The sequence below is a fragment of the Gossypium arboreum genome, chromosome 11, assembly GCF_025698485.1.
Source record: "Gossypium arboreum isolate Shixiya-1 chromosome 11, ASM2569848v2, whole genome shotgun sequence".
Classification (NCBI taxonomy): Eukaryota; Viridiplantae; Streptophyta; class Magnoliopsida; order Malvales; family Malvaceae; genus Gossypium; species Gossypium arboreum.
In genome coordinates, this window is record NC_069080.1 from 3,525,444 (window position 1) to 3,547,242 (window position 21,799).

General features: G+C 33.8%; 2 protein-coding genes and 1 long non-coding RNA gene across 3 annotated transcripts; 1 reads left to right on the forward strand and 2 right to left on the reverse strand.

Annotated features, from left to right (window-relative positions):
* Window positions 1–11,754: 11,754 nt before the first annotated feature.
* On the reverse strand, window positions 11,755–13,005 carry LOC108477616 (uncharacterized). Its single transcript, XM_017780136.1, has 2 exons — window positions 12,288–13,005; window positions 11,755–12,200 (listed from the first exon to the last, which is right to left on the reverse strand). Exons 1-2 carry the CDS (start codon window positions 13,003–13,005, stop codon window positions 11,755–11,757), a joined length of 1,164 nt encoding a protein of 387 aa, XP_017635625.1.
* A 2,936-nt stretch (window positions 13,006–15,941) lies between these two features.
* Window positions 15,942–18,349, forward strand: LOC108479829 (uncharacterized). The gene is made up of 3 exons (XR_001870502.2): window positions 15,942–16,300; window positions 16,425–16,537; window positions 17,178–18,349. It is a non-coding gene; the product is annotated as an uncharacterized LOC108479829 (long non-coding RNA).
* Window positions 17,817–20,197, reverse strand: LOC108479828 (non-specific phospholipase C6-like). The gene is made up of 3 exons (XM_017782641.2): window positions 18,753–20,197; window positions 18,507–18,683; window positions 17,817–18,385 (listed from the first exon to the last, which is right to left on the reverse strand). The coding sequence occupies exons 1-3, from the start codon at window positions 19,840–19,842 to the stop codon at window positions 18,084–18,086; spliced, it is 1,569 nt and encodes a 522-aa protein (XP_017638130.1). The 5' UTR covers window positions 19,843–20,197; the 3' UTR covers window positions 17,817–18,083.
* Window positions 20,198–21,799: the final 1,602 nt, after the last annotated feature.

Sequence of the window (21,799 nt, forward strand, 5' to 3'; positions counted from 1 at the left end):
CAATGCATTATTACCCTAATATGCACAAACTCAACATTCAAGTTAGTACAATAATTTCCATGTACCAATAATATATACCATGATTGATGAGCTCATCAATATCATAATTTCCATTTCCTTGTTATTTTTTTATACTTATCCGTTGAATTTATCGAATTTCGATGGATTTTCAGAGGTACACTTTTAGCGTACAATTCGGGTCCGTCAATTCATATTCATGCGCACATTTCCATTTCAGAGAGCACACTCCATGAACCTCAACCTTGCAATGGGATTACCGGTCGAGCTAAATCCTCGCAATATAAACTCATAGAGTATTGTCGGGATTACTAGTCCGGGCTAAATCTGCAACGACAATTACTCTAATGAGCTTGGATCTGAATTACCATCGAGCTAAATTCAGACCTAATTCGGATTACCCGTCGGGCTAAATCCATTTTACACATATTCTTCTGGAGGGCTATATCGGGATAGGATCACTGTCCGGCTAGATCCTTTTACCGTCAATTCCTTTTCAGATATCCATCGAATTTTCCTTTCATTCAACCGGATATCTTCCCATTTTATCAAATATATCAATGTTTCATTAATTTTCATACAATGAACACTCAAATCATATTCACATCAATAACATACAATCTCAAGCATTTAAGAATATAATTCAAGTTACGAACTTACCTTGATACTTGTTTGTAAACAATAAAATCTACTAATCCCGAACTTTTTCCTTTCCTCGATCTAGCTTCATATTTGAATCTTCCGGATCTAAATAAATAAATTTAATTATCAATTTAATACATTTCATGTTCATATGCAACATTCTCTATAATTCAACTATTATTTATAGTTCATTCAAAGCTGTCTACTTGAGTTATAGTCACTAAATTATTTATAACTTGAGCTACGGAACTCAAAATTAAGATCCGTTAATTTTATCTGAAACTATACTCATGTATATTTTTACCATAAAATTTTAAGAATTTTTGGTTTATCCACTAAGTACAGTTTATTCTTTAAAGTCACCCCTGTTCTGCTGTCGACAGTTCTGACCCTTCTTCACTAAAAATTAATTATCTCTTCATTCAGAATTCAAATAATGTTCTCGTTTGTTTATCTTAAAAATATACTCATTAAAGATTCTAGACATATAAATTTAAGCCCATAATTGTTTTTCTTCAATTTTTTATGATTTTTCAGAGTCAGAACAGGGGAACCCGAATTTATTCTGAACTTGTCTCACAAAATTCATTATATCTCAAAATTTAAAAATTCATTACTTATACTATTTCTTCTATGAGAAACTAGACTCAATAAGCTTTAATTACATATTTTTTTCATCTTCTAATTCGATTTCTACAATTTATGGTGATTTTTCAAAGTTAGTCTACTGCTTCTGTCCAAACTGTTTTTGTGCAAGCTGTTTATTACCATTTTTCACCTAAGCTTTTAATAAATGATAATTTCGTCCCTACTCAATTAGCCTTTATTCTATCACCTTAAACTAGTTTACAACCTTTAGGAATCAGAATTTCAGCAATAGACTTTAATTCCAAGCATTTTCACAATTAGGTCCTAAAAATCAATTTCTATTGAAATTACCTAATAAAATCATCTCATAAACAAATTAAAGCTTTAATTTCATTCTATTTCATCATAAACTTATAGCACTTAACCATGATGACTTTCAATTTCATCCATGAAATAAAAAACTAATGAATTTAATAGTAAAAGTCTTAGAAACACAAAAATTACAAGAAAAAGGCAAGGATTAACTCACTTGGTGCAAAAATTATGAAATACCAGCTTAGAGAACCCTCCTATGGCATTTTTAGCTACTGGAATTGAAGAGAAATGAAGAGAAATCTAGATATTTCCTATTTAGTCCTAGTTTTATTTAGTTAATTTTGCAATATTCCAATTTTACCTTTAATTTATCAATTTTTTTTGCTGATTTCATACCCTTGCCTTCCAGCCCAAATAAATTTTGGGTCTAATTTCCTTTTAAATCCTTTCTCATTAGACTTTTAAGCTATTTAATCATTTTAGCAACTTTTACACCTATTACAATTTAGTCCTTTTCATTTAATTGACTACCCAAACATTAAAATTTCCTAACGAAATTTTAATACCACATTAATAACATTTCATAAATATTTATAAAATTATTTTTGACTCAGTTTTACGAGATAGAGGTCTCGATACCTTGTTTTTACCCAATTTCTTCAATAATTTCTTTTTCTATCTAATCACTAAATCGGTAAAATTTTTCTATCTATATTTTCATACGATTTTCCTATCATATCAATTTTCATGCAAAAATATTGAAATAAATTTATTTATAAATCGGATTTGTGGTTACGAAACCACTGTTCCGATAATTTTGAATTTAGGCCATTATAACTCTCCCCCCTTTAAGGATTTTCGTCCTCGAAAATCTTACCAGTAAAGAGATTTGGGTATTGTTTCCTCATTGCCTCCTCCGGTTCCCATGTCACTTCCTCAATCCCATGCTTTTGCCACAATACTTTCACCAAATTTATCTTTTTGTTTCTAAGCTCTTTTGTCTCTCGTGCCAATATCTTGACCAATTCTTCACTGTAAGTCATATCCGGTTGAATCTCCACTTCTGTCGGAGAAATAACATGTGAAGGATCTGATCGATATCGTCATAACATAGATACATGAAAAACATTATGGATTCTATCAAGTTCCGATGATAATGCCAATCGATAAGCGACCGGTCCAATTCTTTCTATGATTTCATATGGCCCGATAAATCTTGGACTCAGTTTACCCTTTCGACCAAATCGGAGGACTTTCTTCCAAGGAGACACTTTCAGGAATACCTTGTCACCGACTTGAAATTTAATCTCTTTTCGTTTAAGGTTGGCATATGATTTTTGACGATCGGAAGCTGCTTTTAGACTATCTCGAATAACCTTTACTTTTTCTTCTGTTTCCCGGATCAAATCAATCCCATGTATCTTCCTTTTACTAAGCTCTATCCAATATAACGGTGTTCTACATTTTCTACCATACAAAGCTTCATAAGGAGCTATTTTATCTTGGATCGATAATCATTATTGTAAGCAAATTCAATCAAAGGTAGATACCTCTCCCAATTACCTTCAAACTCTAGTATACAACATTGGAGCATATCTTCCAATACTTGAATTACACTTTCAGATTGACCATCATGCGAGGATGAAATGCGATCTTGAAATACAACCGAGTATCTAAGGCTTCTTGCAATTTGTCCCGAAAGCGAGGCGTAAATCGGGATCTCTATCTCGATATAATGGAGACAGGCACTCCATGTAGCCCGACAATCTCGGATATGTACAGATTCAACTAGTTTATCTAAAGAATAATCCATACGTCTCGGCATAAAGTGAGTGACTTTGTCAATCGGTCTACAATCACCCAAATAGCATCTTTTTCCTCGGAGACAAAGGTAACCCGATACAAAATCCATAGTGATTTTTTCCCATTTCCATTCGGTATAGTAATTGGTCAAGTAACCCGAAGGTACACGATGTTCAACTTTAACTTGTCGACATATTAAACACCTTGATACAAACTCGGAGATATCACGTTTTATTTCGACCACTAGTACATCTTTTGAGATCATTATACATTTTATTACTCCCGGATGTACGAGACATAATCTTCTTGTGAGCCTCGTGTAGAATCTTTTGTATGAACTCGAATTACGAGGTACACATACCCTACCTCGAATAATAAACAACCATCGAACCAATCGAAATTCGAATCATTACGACTCACACTTGTGCCCGTTTAACTTGCAACTTCTCATCATTCTTTCGAGCTTCACATTTTCTGTAAAATGTCGGTTTAGCTCTTAATTCGCTAGATTGAACCATCATCAGTCAATGATAACCGGGTATTCATAGCTCAGTAAAAGCAAGAGATTTCCATTTCAAAGCATCGGCTACAACATTAGCCTTACCGGATGGTAATCAATAATCAAATCATAGTCCTTTATCGATTCAAGCCACCACTGCTGTCTCAAATTCAAATTTTTCGTGTCATCAAATATTTCAAGCTTTTATAATCAGTATAAATATGACATTTCTCACCGCATAAGTAATACCGCCATATCTTCAAAGACAAATACAATAATGACTAATTTAAGATCATGTATTGGGTAATTTCTTTCATGTGGTTTAAGTTGTCTTGAAGCATAGGCTATTACTTTACCTTATTGCATCAAAACACAACCTAAACCATTTAATGAGGCATCACTTGTAAATAACAAATTCCTTACGAGTTCATTTGCACTAATACAGTGCTTTCGTTAATAGGTCTTTCAATCGGTTGAAACTTTGTTGACATTCATCAGTCTACTCGAACTTTACATTTTTCTGCAATAATCGAGTCATTGGAGAAGCTATCATAGAGAATCCCTATACAAATCTCCGATAATAACCGGCTAAACCCAAGAAACTTCTAACTTCAGATACATTCTTGGTGGACTTCAATTGACAATAGTGAGATTTTACTTGGATCTACCTTGATGCCTTGGCGAGATACAATATGTCCTAGAAAACCCACTTCTCGAAGCCAAAATTCACATTCTTGAATTTAGCATATAATCGCTTCTCGCAGAATTTGCAACACAATTCTCACATGTTCGCATGTTCTTCTTCATTCCGAGAATAAACCAAAATATCATCAATGAATACTACTACAAATCTGTCTAAGCACGGTGCGAATATCCGGTTCATCAAATCCATGAATCTGCGGTGCATTAGTTAGCCCAAACGGCATAACTAAAAACTCATAATGCCCGTACACGGTTCTAAAAGTTGTTTTTGGCACATCGACTCCTTTACCAGAATCGATAATAACCCGATCGAAGATCAATCTTTGAAAACTGATAGCACCTTTCGGTGATCAAATAAATCATCAATTCGGTAACGGTACTTATTCTTTATGGTTACTTTATCAAGCTACCGGTAGTCGATACACAATCTCAAAGACCCATATTTCTTTTTCACAAACAGAACCGGAGCACCCCAAGGTGAATGACTCGGTCAGACAAAACCCCTGTCAACAAGTTCTTGCAACTGTGTCTTTAACTCCTTTAATTCTGTAGGAGCCATACGATATGAAGCTATGGAGATCGGAGTAGTTCCCGGAATCAAATCTATAGAAAATTCCACTTCTCTTTCTGGTGGCAATCCTGGTAATTCCTCTGGAAACACATCGGAAAATTCACATACCACTAGAACTGCCTGTATCTTTGACTCGATACCTTGGTGTGGAGTACATAAGCCAAGTAAGCATCATACCTTTTTTTGACATACCTTTGTGCTGCCATTACTGAAATCACATCAGATAACCCCTCTGTCTGATCAGATTTAACCCGGAGCAACTCACCATTCTAACATTTTAGCACAATATATTTTTGTCTACAATTTACTACCGCATCATGCTGGGTTAACCAATCCATGCCCAATATCACGTCAAATTCATCAAATGGAAGTAACATCAAATCAGCCGGGAAACAATAACCTCTTACCATTAGTGGATAATTTTTACAAATTTTATCCACCAACACAGACTACCTAGGGGGTTCGAGACTTTAATCACAAATTCAGTAGGTTCAACAGGTAAATTTTTAACAATTGCAAGTTTAACACATATATATGAATGCGTAGAACCGGGATCAATTAATGCGAGAATATCGATTATCAAGTAAAGAAAATGTACCGATAATAATATCGGTCTTGAGGCATCTTCTCCGCACGAATGACATATGTCCTAGCGGTGCTCGTGCTTCGGACACACCGCAATATCTTTCGTAGCTCTCGGCTACCACCGACATTACCGGATGGTCGAGGTGGTCTACCTCTCGAAACTGGATTACTCGGCTTCGATATCTATTCAGCTTCTTTTTCACCTCTTTCTGGACAATCTATGAGGAAATGCTCAAAAGAACCACATCGGTAACAAGCCCTGTTCTTTAATCGACATTCACCAAAATGAGCTTTATTACAGTACTGGCATCTCGGCTTAGGAGTGCCAACACTACCAACACTGGTCACTGATGGAGTAGAAGGTCTTGGATTAGTGCGTTGAGAACCTCGCTCTCTGCCCGAATACCCAATGGCTGAAGTAGAACGATCTTGATACTTCTTCAATTTCTTTGAAGCAGAAAACTGGGATTTTCCCATCGGTCTTTTACTAAAAATTTGAGCTTCCCTCTCAGCCTGTTTCTTTTCTTTGCTCAATTTTTCTGCTTTATAAGCTCTCTCTACCAATGTAGCAAACTCTCGAATTTCAAAAATTCCGATCAGTAGTTTAATGTCTTCATTTAACCCTTCTTCGAATAGTTTGCACATTTCACTACGATGTACCCATTCTCGAGCATATTTACTCAATCGAACAAATTCTCTTTCATATTCGAATCTTGATCATTACCTGTTTCAACTCAAGAAATTCTTTTCTTTTCTGATCGAGAAACCTCTGGCTGATATATTTTTTTCTGAATTCAGTCTGAAAGAATTCCCATGTAATTTATTCTTTCGGAACAATGAAGCTTTAGTATTCCACCAATGGTAAGCTGTGTCTTTTAGCAGTGAGACGGCACATTTCAGACATTCTTCTAGTGTACAAAATAATTATTCCAGAACCCGAGTAGTATTTTCTAACGAGATTCACCCGCTCGAATTATCATCAATCTTCTTGCTCAAATTCTTGACCCCATATTTTGAATTTTATCTCTGGAGCTTTTCCTTTCGATGATTCAAGACTGCACCTGTGGGATCTCGGGAACCGGTGAAGGAGTAGGAGGGGGAGCTTGAACTTGCTGTACTACAGGGTTAGTTCTTAAATATTGATTAAACCATTCATTCATCATTTGAAATAAGGCTGTTTTTGCTTCCTCCCCTCGACCCTCTGTCTCGGGCCTTCTACTGCTAGTTTATTCTCTTTGTACTGAAGCCGGAGTATGACTCCCAGCTTTCTCAGATTGAGCTCGGTTGGATGACATTACTATAAGAAAAACACATTTTAAATGGTCAGGAGATATCACACTATCAATAATAATTTAAATTACATGTATAGCTAATCCCGTATTTGCTACATCGGTCTTAGAACCGGCTAAACCGTAGCTCTGATACCAATAAATGTAATACCCCTACCCGTATTCATTGCCGGAATAGGGTACGAGGCATTACTAGGAGTTCTGAATTAATTTTTTTTATATTCAATATAGCCCTTTATAAATATCTAACATTCCCTGCAATATTAAATCGAGACCAATCCACATCAACCAAATCAATTCAACATATTTTCAAGATAAATTCATGCATATTTATAAGATAACGTCATCACATATCTAAAACCAGGTTTGTTAACCATACTAATGGCTAACTTTACATTCATTTCACGTTAACATTTACTTTGTTAGCTTATACATGCCATTGATTTCCAAAATAAAGTTTCTTTATATACCGAAATCACGAGGTTGATAGTGTGATGTGTCTCCACCAAATCCGACCTCCGAGCTCTTAACACTACAAAGCAGGGAAAAAGGAAGCGGGTAAGCACTTCGTGCTTAGTAAGCTCATGTAACAAGAATTATACTTACCTAATATTTTCAATACAATACAATAAACATCCATATATCCATTCAATGCATTATTACCCTAATATGCACAAACTCAACATTCAAGTTAATACAATAATTTTCATGTACCAATAATATATACCATGATTGATGAGCTCATCAATATCATAATTTCCATTTCCTTGTTATTTTTTTATACTTATCCCGTTGAATTTATCAGAATTTCGATAGATTTTCAGAGGTACACTTTTAGTGTACAATTTCGGGTCCGTCAATTCATATTCATGTGCGCACATTTCCATTTCAGAGAGCACACTCATGAATCTCAACCTTGCGGCGGGATTACGGTCGAGCTAAATCCATCGCAATGACAATTACTCTAATGAGCTTGGATCTGAATTACCGGTCGAGCTAAATTGAGACCTAATTCGGATTACCCATCCGGCTAAATCCATTTTACACATATTCTTCGGAGGGCTATATCGGGATAGGATCACCCGTCCGTGCTAGATCCTTTTTACCGTCAATTCCTTTTAGAGATCCATCGAATTTTCCTTTCATTCAACCGGATTTCTTCCCATTTTATCAAATATATCAATGTTTCATTAATTTTCATACAATGAACACTCAAATCATATTCACATCAATAACATACAATCTCAAGCATTTAAGAATATAATTCAAGTTACGAACTTACCTTGATACTTGTTTGTAAACAATAAAATCTACTAATCCCGAACTTTTCCTTTCCTCGATCTAGCTTCGTATTTGAATCTTTCGGATCTAAATAAATAAATTTAATTATCAATTTAATACATTTCATGTTCATATGCAACATTCTCTATAATTCAACTATTATTTATAGTTCATTCAAAGCTGTCTACTTGAGTCATAGTCACTAAATTATTTATAACTTGAGATACGGAACTCCAAATTAAGATCCGTTAATTTTCCCTGAAACTAGACTCATATATCTTTTTACCATAAAAGTTTCAGAATTTTTGGTTTATCCAATAAGTACAGTTTATTCTTTAAAGTCACCCCTGTTCTGCTGTCGACAGTTCTGACCCTTCTTCACTAAAAATTAATTATCTCTTCATACAGAATTCAAATAATGTTTTCGTTTGTTTCTCTTAAAAATAGACTCATTTAGGATTCTAGACATATAAATTTAAGCCCATAATTGTTTTTATTAAATTTTTATGATTTTTCAAAGTCAGAACAGGGGAACCCGAATTCATTCTAACCTTGTCTCACAAAATTTATTATATCTCAAAAGTTACAAATCCATTGCTTACACTATTTCTTCTATGAGAAACTAGACTCAGTAAGCTTTAATTTCGTATTTTTTTCATCTTCTAATTAGATTTCTAAAATTTATGGTGATTTTTCAAAGATAGTCTACTGCTGTTGTCCAAACTGTTTTTGTGCAAGCTGTTTATTACCATTTTTATGTTTTTGTGACTTTTACAATTAGGTCCAAGTGTTTAATTCATTAGTTTTTGATTTTATGAACAAAATTAAAAGCTATCATTGATAAGTGTTGGCTGTTTATGATGAAATAAAATGAATTTGAAGCTTTGATTTTGTTTTTTTGATGATTTTATCAAGTAATTTCAATAGAAATTAATTTTATGACCTAATTGTGAAAAAAGTTGTGAATTAAGGTCTAGTGTTAAAATTATGATTTTCAAAGGTTGTGTAATAGTTTAGAATGATGGAAAAAAATTTTAATTGAGAAAAATTAACTTAATAGATGGGCTAATTGCGCAAGGACTGAATTGTATGACCTGTGAAATTTAGAGAAAAAATGGTAATAAACATCTTGAACTAAAACAGTTTTGGACAGCAGCTGTAGGTTGACTTTGAAAAATCACCATAAATTATAAAAATCGAATTAGAGGATGAATAATATATGAAATTAAAGCTTATTGAGTCTATTTTCTCATAGAAGAAACGATATAAGCAATTGAAGTGTAAATTATGAGATATAATGAATTTTGTGAGACAAGGTTAGAATGAATTTGGGTTCCCCTATTTTGACTTTGGAAAATCACCAAAAATTGGATAAAATTAATTATAGGCTTAAATTTATATTCTTAGAATCCTTAATGAATTTATTTTCAATAGAAATCAACGGGAACATTATCCAAGTTTTGTACTGTGATATAATTAATTTTTAGTGAAGAGAGGTCAGAACTGTCGGATAGTGAAATAGAGGAAATTTAAATGAATAAACTGTACTAATTGACTATACCAAAAATTATGAAAATTTTATGGTGGAATGATATGTGAGTCTAGTTTCAGGAAAAATTTACAGATCTCAATTTGGATCTCTGTAACTCGAATTATAAATAATTGAGTGAGTATGACTCGTGTGAACAGTTTGATGTGAGCATTAATAAGTAAATTGTGAAATTGTACTCACAAGAATGTTATATACATTAAGAATGTGGAATGGAGAGGAGGAGGAGGAAAACAAATGATATATGTTTATAAGAAAACAGTATGAGAATGATACATATCATGACATGTATATATATGACTAGTTTCAATATGATGCTTGTTGGGTATGAAGTTGGATTGAAATGTCTAAGGCAAGTATTTTATTCTGCGCATCTGAAATGTGGTATTTTATAAAGATATGATCTAGCTTTAAATATAAATGCTTGATGATTAAGCTGAAAATATTTGGTAAGATGATAATCATGGTATAAAAGTATAAGTGGTACCATAATAGACAAGGTAAAATGAGTATGAGAGACACATGTATGATGACATACAAATGTTATGTTTGTAGTTTAATCGATAATGTTTAATCATTAAATGAATACCATGTTATATGCTTTTGATTTTGTATAAGTGTGTAAGAGATTAAGATTGACCAAGGCTTGGAAATAGCTTAGATATTAACCACACAGGCAGAGACATGGCCGTGTGTCTTAGCCGTATATGGAACACGACTTTAGGACACGGGCGTGCGATGTGGCCGTGTGCCCCTAAATTGATGATGATGTCATAAACAGAAAGCTCCACGGATAAGGGACACGGGCGTGTCCCAAGCTACACGGGCGTGTGGAATCCACACGGGCGTGTGGGTATTGTTCACAAGTAAAAAATTTTTAAAAAAAATTAAGCGAAAAATTTTATGAGAAATCAGTTGAGCTCCGACTTGATTTTAATGTTCATGTTGGGCTTCGAGGGCCCAAATAAAGGTCGTTATATATATATGATATCAGAAAGTGAATAGTAATGTTTCGATTAATCTGTAAATGTTCTGTATGTACTGGTAACACTCTGTAACCCTGTTTCGACGACGAATACGGGTTAGGGGTGTTACAAGCAACCATCGACATCAGTTGATATGTTTGGTAATAACATGTACTCCACCCCACCTCAGGCCACGATCGAACTAGTTGCCAATCCTTCAGATGTGTACAATACACCTCAACGTCCACCCCGTCAACGAAGGCCCGTAAACCGTTATACCCCGAACGATGATACCACTCCTGGTTCTTTCCAATTTTAAGTTATGTAAATTTCAAGTATTATGTGATGTTTGTTGTATTGGTTTAAGGTTTCACAACTTATATATTAGTGTTTTTTTATTTAATTTATTATAAAATCTTTTAAAGTATTAAAAGTTGCAATTATTAATTTTAAATATAATTTTAACACTAAATAATACAAACTTTATTTCTAAAAGATCATAATATAGATGGACCTCGTTACAACATTTAATTTCTTTCGAATAGTGAAGATTGGCGGTGTAGAGCGTTTCCATGGGGACATTTGCTCCGATTGTGGCCAACTGTTTTACATATGGTGCAACGCTTTGGATCGACTTGTTCTCTTACATCCATGTCGTTTCGAATCCTCGTTATTATCGGTCTACCTTTGACTCTCCTACATAGTGACCGATCAGGTAACATCTCGAATGCAGACGATTGCACTTCCCATGTCGATATATCCTTTAATACAGGGAACTAGTTACCCCAAATATGCAACGTACGTTCAAGTGTGTATACATCATCGATATATTGTTTGACATTCAAACTATAGATAGCACAAGCTGCAACCACATGCGCACACGGGTACCGTAGTGCTTGGAACATCCCGCACTCACACTGCCTATTTCGGAGATCAACTCCATAGGATCATGGCGGGATCCCTGACCGACGATTGATATACTCTGTCACTCGAAAAGTTTCCAAATTTCGAGAATATAGTTCTACATTCATCAACCTAGCTCTTTGAGTGTTATCTTTCATGGCATTTCTGATTTTTTCGACGTACACGTGTCCTGCCTCTAACTGTTTTGCTTGTTTCAACCCAATTTTTGGCATTAAGGTTGCTAACCTATAAAATGTGGCTGAAAAAACAGCTGAAATTAGCAAGTGACGCGTACGCCTTAAGACGGAGTTAACGGCCTCAACAAGGTTAGTTGTCATGTGGCCATAACGGTACCCGTCCTCAAAACATTGAGCCCATTGCCACGGCTCCATGCTACTCAACCACTGTGTAAGAGAAGGTTTGTAGCCCGCCATATCAGTCTCTAACCTCACCAACTTATGTCTAAATCGGTGTGGTTCCAGCTCATACCCTATGTATATATTCTGATAAAATACGTTAAAATTAGGAAATGGATTAGAAATAATTACAAATACGAATTTAAATACGATATTTTTACCCATGTTGACAATTCGTTTGCGCCAGTCTCTGTTCTTATACTCATTGTGGAAGTTCACAGCGATGTAACGAATACAATAGACAGACCTCCACGGAACCTCCGATTGCCGAATTGCAGCAACAAGACCTTTCGATCTATCAGATATAATGCAAATGTTATCTTGCCTGACAACATGTCTCCGTAAGTTTCGAATGAAATATGCCCATGATTCAGAGTTCTCTAACTCTACGATGACAAAAGCGATTGGTAGTACATTTCTATTACCGTCTTGTACAACAGCAATCAGAAGTATCTGCGTGTATTTTCCATAAAGCCATGTTCCATCAACTTGCACTACCGGTTTGCAGTGGGAGAAGGCCCTAACACATGGATCGAAAGTCCAGAACAGTCGACGAAACACTATTTTTCCCAGTTCTAATTCTCCATTAGGGCCTCTATAAGGCAACGTTTGCAAGTCCACGACAGTTCTTGGGACATACTCTACCATTGCTGAAATCCAACTCTGAAGTTCATTGTATGACTCATCCCAGTCGCCGTACAATTGTTGGATGGCCATTTGTTTCGCCCACCACACTTTCCTGTATGACACTCTGTACTGAAATCGAGCTTGCATGTCTGCAATCAATGTCGACACAGGAATGATTGGGCTATCTTTCACCAGTGGCATGATGCAATTGCAAATACTTTTGGCATCCAATTTTCGGTGGTCTTGAGACATGCGTGCGACAGTACATGTATGACGCCCTTCTAATTTTCGTATTTGCCACTGTTGATTCCTCTGTATAAATACAGCACGAACTCGCCGACCACACCCATCGTCGGCTCTCCAATATTCCCCAACTTATAATGTCGGTGTAGATTTGGCAACCTTGTAATCAATCGACAACTTCATGTTGTATTGTTTGATGGCAAACACACAATCCGCCTTGTTCTCGAACTGTTGCCCGAAGAACAACTCGTCGAATCGTGAATTTGACGCCAATCTATGAGCAGTACTATATCGCATACTTTCGGGGAACTTCGGATGCATGCGTTGCATCGGATCTACGTTCAACATGTTGCCCCTGTGTTTATTTCAGTAAAATAATACCATGACTCAAGTTCGAATGAAGGCCGTGAACATCTTCAACCTCCTTCGGGCCTTCATCATTGATATCGTCCGGAACCTCATCAACATCGGGGTCACTAAAATCTTCAACGTCTTGATCAGAATCTTCACCATTATTGGTCATTTCTCTGACATTTGTCTCAGTGCTTATTATCACCTCCGGATGTATTTGTAGACGGGGACCGAGGGTTGGGTTGTTGTACGAACTCCCACCATAATCAGGAATTTTGGGTATCTGCGACGTTCCACCGCATTCTAATTGGCCTGTCCATCCAACATTAAGATCAAAATCAAATTCGCGATGTTGACTTATTGGGCTAACATTCTCAACAGGCTCTAAGTCTGCTAACTCAGCAAATAATTCAACTGGTTGGGGGTTCACACTCCCAGTGGACCACCATATTTCCATCGTAGTGCCCAAGTCATCATCGTCTAACAGTTGCATCGCACAAAATTTGAACGGATCTGTAGAGATTGGAAACTTGTAAAATAATTTGGACATCGCCCTTCCACAACAGATAACTATTTTCGCACTGATCTTTCTTTTCATTTCTGCTAGCTTTACATTTTTTTTAAATCGCAAACCTACTCTTTGCCGGCCTTGAAATACACAGCTGATATCACCTTCTACAATTTCACCATAAAAAACAACATACACCAAAAACACATCATTATTCATTTTTAACAATTTTTTTGAACTTTTCCACTTAACACAACAACTACACCACTATATATATAGAAGAGAACCAAGAGGTGAAGCCATAAAGAATGGCTCCACCAAAATACTGTGATTTTTTAGAGTATAGGGGGCCCCGTAGCAATTTTGCCATTTCCTGGTGGAGCCAAATAATTTGGCGCCATCAGTTTTCAAGTCTAACAGCCAACTTATTTGTTTCAACCTTTTTTTTTTTAAAGTTTTGACTTTCTTTTTCTTTTTAAGTCCTTATTTATTTTATTTATTTCAAAAACTTGAAATGTATTTTTAAAAATATTTTATAATATATTTTTATAAATATTAAAATATATTTTCAAATTATTTTTAAATATTAAATATATTTTAATATTATAAAACATTTAAAATGATTTAAAATATTTTTAATATTTTAAATGATTTTAAATATTTTTAAATTTTACATAGAATTTTTAAAATTATAATTTTATTTTTTTAAAATATTTAACATTTTAAAATTTTTATACAAATTTTATTTAAAAATTTAAATGTTTAAATGTTTTATATTATTAAAAAAACAAATAATAAATTTGAAAGATCATATCTTTAAATTATTTTAATATTTTATATTATTAAAAATATGGTTAATATTTAAAAATAATATTTATAATTTTCAAAAATTAATTTGAGAAATATACATTTAAAATTTAAAAAAAATCTAAAACTGATATTTAAAATTTTAACAAATATATATTATAGAACATTTCAAATATACATTACAAACTTTTAAAATTAATAATAAGAAATAAATAAATTAAATAAACTAAAATAAAATGACAAAAAATTATAAAATCTTAATTTAAAAATTCTATGTAAAATTAATAATATATTAAACATACATTTCAAATATTATAAAAGTAATAAACAAAATACAATAAGAAAATAATATAAAACTTAAAAAAGAAAAAAATTAAAGAAAAGACAAAATCTATGAAAAACTAATCTAAAATTTAATTTGAAATGTATAATAAAAATAAATAAAATAGATAAACAAAATAAAAAAAATTAGACTTCAAAAACAAAAAAAGAAAAAATAATTATTTTTTAAAATTTTAAAAATTAATTTGAAAATACATTTTAAAATTTATAAATAATTAATTTCACAAATATATATATAAAGTTAAAAATATTTTTAAAAATAATAATTAAAATTTTAAAAAATATTATAAAATATTTTAAATATATATTACAAATTTTTAAAATTAATAATATAAATTAAATAAGTAAAATAAATCAAGAAAATAATATAAAACTTAAAAAAGAAAAAAATCTAAGAAAGAGACAAAATATAAGAAAAAAAGTAAAAAAGTTAAAAAAGTAAAAAAAAATATAAGAACCTGACAAATCAGAAAAGTGGTGGCGCCATTTAGAATGGCTCCACCCAAAAATGGAAATTTTTTTTAATTCCACCGTTTTTCTAGATTTTTTAGTATTTTCCTAGTATTTTATACTGGTGGCGCTATTCAACATGGCTCCACTAAAAAATAATTTTTTAATACCCCTGGCTGACGTGGCAACGTGGTGGCGTCATATCATATGGCTCCACCACTTTTTACTATAGAAAATGGGTTATTTTTGTACATAATTAAAAAGGTGGGTTATTTTGATAATTAATTTATTTTTTAGGGTTACTTTTATAAAAAAGCCAATTTATTATAAAATATTAAAAAAAAAAATTAGATAATGGGCAATTAGTTATCAATCAAATTTATGCTTTATACAGAAAGCATGCTTCACAGCCTTGTTGATATGTCCGAGTGGTTAAGGAGACAGACCAGAAATCTGTTATGCACTGCCCCCGCAGGTTCGAACCCTGCTGTCGACGTTTTTGTTTTTAGTACTTTTATTTCATTATTTATTTTTCCTTTTTCCATTTTCTACATTAAAGACGAAGTCCTTGTTGAGAAAATTGGAAGAAAATCCCACAGCTCTGCAATCCTGCCTTGTGGTCCACCAATCCTACAACCCCTTCTACTAATTACATTAACGGTCCTTCTCTATCCAACAATTCTGTTTTAGGCAATGGTGATTCGACACCCGATGGTGGCCATCACCTGGAAATGAGTGGAACTGGAAGTAGCGGCAATTGTGCCCTCGATGAGGCTCGCTTGAGGTTATAAGAACTTCGTAGCTTCTCTTCGCGCTCTTCTCGCCGCCGTTCCCAATTCTCAAAAGGTACTAAAAAGCCTGATTTCATTATTTAAATTGGTCAATCTCTGCAATTATTAATCAGGAACTATGGGTTTAGTAGAAAATTCCGAAATTGTTCAATCATTTTTCGTTCTTATGAATTTTGAAGGCATTTCAATTAGCTCAAGGAATAAGGAATCTTTTCTGCTCTTTTCTTTTTAATCTCTGCTTCATCTGCTGGAGATTGAGAAATTGGAACAGCTAGCCTCGAATCTCGGAAAGGTATTTTGCAGTGTAGTAATGTTCATAGTTTGAGAGTCTTCAGGTTTATCCATTTCACACTCCTTCGAACAGTAGTGGCAATGCCATCCACTTTTAGATGGGTACTGGATTTGGATAAGTGCTGGGGGTCAAATTCAGAACACGGCCTTACATGAATTCACCCCCAGGTTGAGCTTGATGAACTATTTGAGCTAAACTTCGGGTTTGGCTGTTTTTACCTGTAATTTTATCTCGTTTAGAAGGCATAGAAATATGGAATGGTATCTTATTTCATGGTAGTGTTAACATGAGGCTTTTAGCCGATCGTTTTCTTTCCTATGCTGTGTAATTTCGAATCTTAGTCCATGAAGGAAACACCTTTTAATGTTCATAGTTTTATAGTCTTTTAGGTTATGCATTTCATATTACTTTGAACAGTAGTGTTAATGTCCATTCTTTAAGTAAGCCAAAGCCTAGGGAGGGAAAAGGGTTTTTGCAACTGCAGAGGATCGAGATTTAGACTAGTTAGTTGGACTAATTATGAAGCCTTTAGCCGATTATTTTCTTTCCCGTTGTGGTTTAATTTTGAACCTTTATCCATGAAGAAAACACCATTTAACATCTGGAAAAAAGGAACCTAATCTCGTGGTTATGTTTATAGGATCTTGAAATCGAGAACCAATATATCAAGCTTTTCATGGACATATCTACTTGGGGGAGTCCATGTTCCGTATAAGGTTAGTTCGATTCTTTTGGTTGCTGAAAATGGTGCCTTAAGCTAGGAATATAAACCAAGATGCCTACATACTGTCTTCAAATCACGAATTTTATCGAATTTTATCGAATTTCATTCATTGACATTGATCTGCACTTTGTAACTTTGGAGGATTCAAAAATGGTGTTATCAAATGCCAAAAAGAAAAAAAAGGATAACTCGAAGTCCTTTTGTAACTTTCTCTTATAACTTGTTGAGTATCAAAAGACTAGTTTGAAGCAAACATTATGTACAAAGAGGTTTGGTTCATTGTAATGATTACTTGTTTCAAGCATAGATATGTGAAAATTTTTATTTGCATTTTATCATTGTTATGTCTATCTTTACTAACCATTGATTCATGTTAACAAGATTCTTTATAACTTGTTGAGTATCAAAAGACTAGTTTGAAGCAAACATTATGTACAAAGAGGTTTGGTTCATTGTAATGATTACTTGTTTCAAGCATAGATATGTGAAAATTTTTATTTGCATTTTATCATTATTATGTCTATCTTTACTAACCATTGATTCATGTTAACAAGATTCTTTAATTTAAAAAAAAATCCGTTAAATACACAAATTTATGTATACAAACGATTACAATACGTAAAAATAGAGGAACACTACAAAAATATACGGATTGTCAAAGACCATCAAGACCAAGTTCTACAAAGAGGGGCAACTATATTTATACAGTAGGATTTTGACACTGTTAATTTTCATCACATTCATGATTCAGAGACAATTCTTTCACAAAAAGTTAGTTTTAGTACATATTACAAGACATTTGTAAAACCTGTAATAGATAAACTAGTTGTGGATCGAAGAAGATCGAGTTGTAAGCGATGATCTCATATCAACAATGGCAGATTCATCGGCTCCCAACTTTATGGCCTCTTTGCTTGCTCTTATAAACCTTGAAACTGCGCCTTTCACGTACTCATGAGCTCCTTTTACGCTCATCTTTGTGTGCATCTCCTCGGCAAAGCCGCTCAAGAAGTGGTCACCATTAAGCACACTGGCTAGTTGAACTACCTCGCTCTGAAATTCAGAGAGACCAGCGTCTTCGTTTGCTGCTGTTGTCCTCAGTGGTGCTGCCTCCGGTAACTTCTCTGCAATTATTTCAAATGAAACTAATTATTGGTATAATTGAGTCTTTACCATATCAAACACGTACTCGTATATGTCATTCATTCAAAAGTCCTTGCAACATAAAATTGAAGAAAAATATACCTGGGCAATCAGTTCTAGGAGAGGATAGCTCTCCGACAACGCGTTCGAAAGTGCCGGCCCAAGCATCTCTATGAGTCAAGAAGTTGGAAGATAGATTGAACATTTTCTTTACCGTTGCAGGGATCGATGAGTGCTCGAATTCAGAGTTCGGGAAAGGACCCTTCGGACCACTAATCACTGCAACAGAGCCACCCCAATATTAGCAGAGCAATCGCATGCATCTAAAGGCATCAACATTTAACTTACCAGTGCCTTTCTTGATCCAAGGAGAGACCATGATCGTCGGCACTCGAACACCGAGCCTATCGAACTTGAAGAAAGAAGGAGCCGGACCGGTGTTCCCATCTGGGCTTGGGACATTGATGTATGGGGTGTGGACATGGTCATAGAATCCACCGTGTTCATCGTAAGTAATCACCAAAAGTGTCTGGTTCCATTGAGGGCTTGCCCTCAATATCTCGTACACCTCTTTAACAAGCTTTTGGCCATTAGCAACATCATGGGATGGATGATCATCATTTGCAGGCAATCCTTTAAGATCGAAATACCTCGGTTCGATCACCGTCAAGCTAGGAAGCTTACCTTTCCTAGCATCTTTCTTGAACTTCAAATCGAACTGATGGAACTTGAAAACATACTTCAATTTCCTAAGGTTTCTATAGAACAAAGTTGTGGGTATGTTTTGGAAATAAACCCCAAAATCCTTATCATTCTCATGGAGAGAGTCAAAGATTGTTTTTTGTGGGTAGCCATGGGCTAACTGTTTCTTAACATGGCTGGTTGAACCATGGGAAGTGGCTGAATAAACGAAGAGTCTATTGGGTTGGGTTGGACCGGGGATTGAAGAGAACCACCGGTCGAAAACTGCAAATTCCTTCACGAGAGCAGCGTAAACCGGGACTGACTCGGGTCTAAACCCTTTCATTACAGTCTCAGACAGGTTCTTGGACATTGACAATGCTTGTTCCACAAAACCAGACATGGAAGGAATGGTGGAAGAACCAAACACCTGTTGTTCAACAGCTTCAAAAGAGTGACCTGGATCCGGATCCACAAACTCAGCATCGTCGGTGAAGCATATGGATTCCGGGTTCGGGTTTTTTGTTGAAACCGGGTTGCATTCATCTCCAGTTACTCCATTGATTGAAGGGTTGACGTGTTGCTTCATCCACCCAAGCATGTGGTCAAAGGATCTGTTTTCCATCACCAACACCACTATGGTCTTGATGGGTGACTGCTGTTGAGCTCCCAATGGTGTAAAGAGGCATGCAACAGTGAGAAACAGTGAGAAAATGAAGGAAAATGAAGGTGGTGGACTGGCTTTGGATTCCCCCATTGAAGCCTGCTGAAAAAAGATGGGATTTTTTTACTCAATGGAAGCTTTTTAAAGCTGGAACCTCTAAAACTTGAACAAAATCAATCATTAAAAAAAAAAAAAAGGTGAAAACTTGATTGAGAATTCAAAGAAGACAGACCCACAGAGAAGGAAAAGATAAAGGAAGTGAATGTTTTGCTTTTCTTTTTTTTTCTTTTTCTTAAAGAGCAAAAGCAATAAAGAGACAAAGAAATTGACATTTGTATGAAGTTTTCATGTCCATTTTCAAGGATTGCATTTGGATTGCATTTGGATTATTTCTGGGTTTTTTTATAAGTTAATTAGAAGGGTTAAGTAGGTAAATAAATTGGGTTTGTAGTTACATTTAGTGTTATGATATAAATTCATAAAGATTCTTTCCTTTTTTTCCTTCACTCACTCTCCAACTCATATATTAGTTTCCTCCACGAGAGCTGCTTTATTTTCCTCAAAGTTCCAACACCTGAATAGTGAAATACAATGAAACAAGAGCAAAAAAACATAAAAGGATTAAATCTGCCAAACCTCCATGTATTCTAGTAAGATTTAAAATATAATATCTGTATTTTAATTTTATAATATTGAGTTCTTGTAAAAATTTAATAATGTTTCATCTAGATTTGCATTTTGCACATTTACCCTGATAACTAAAAAAAAAAAGAACTACTTTTTAATACTTATAGTTTATAGTTTTTGTCAAATTAATCTTTACCAAAATTTTTAAATTTTTTAATTTTTAATATATTTTTAAATTTACAAGAGTTTGAGCGAAATTAACAAAAACTAAAAAGTTGAGAGCTAACAAAGTCTCATTATGCTCCTTTTTATTGCCATGTACCATAAATAACTAAAATCAAATTTTTAAAATTAAAATACAAGAACTGAATTTTAAATTTTACTAAAGTATAAGCAATTTTGATAAAATTAAACCAATTTTATAAAATAAATATTACACTCACAAATACAAATACATATTCAAATAACTACAACATAAAATCAACACATAATATAATAGACAAAAATTCATAATCTACGCATATTTTAAAATTGAAAATTCGAGTTTCATTATATACTTAAAAGTAAAATGGATTTCTAAAATAAAATTAACAAGAGAAGAACCGTTATTGAGGGTATATTCAAAGGCAAAATAAATTATGTTGTAAACTATAAATTAAAAGAAATTGTAATATCACTAAATACAAACCAAACACTTTAATTTAATCCAAATTGATTACATAAATTATAAAGAAAAGTAGAGTAGATTGGACAAAGACTTCCAACTTTTTTCTTCCACTAACAGAACGTGAAATAATGGGCCAAGTTTCGGTGGGTACTATTAATTTAATCAATAATTGAGATAATTAGGGTTTAGAACAGAGTAAATGTAATGCACGTGATGCATTTTATAATCTTCCAACCATGCTTTGCTGTGGAATAATTTCAGATTTTATGTAACCCATATTCCATCACTCAATTAGATGTGTCTCAAAGTAAGTAATACTGTTACGTATTTTTTTAATATTTAAAAATTATTTTTATTAAGCGCTAAATAGTATATTTATCAACTTTTAAATTCTACTCATAGAAAATTTCATCGAATAATTTTCCTTCAAATAACTGTGAATTACTGTTTTAATAAAAATATTTTTGTTTAAATTAATTTATGATAAATATATAAATAGCGATAATATTTATTAAAATGGACCATAATGAAATTTTTTGGTTTTTTTTTTTTTTTTTACAAAGGTAAACACGCTTTGATGGCGATCTCAAATGCTAAAGCAAAGCAAAGACGAATCATGTCCTCCATAAATTATGCTCTGTTCTTCGATACTTCGCTTAGAGAATAAGGAACCTGGGAATTACTGTATATTGCTCTTGTTTTTGTTCCCAAGAAAACGACTCAAGGGAACTGTTTATGTATACATATATGTATAAG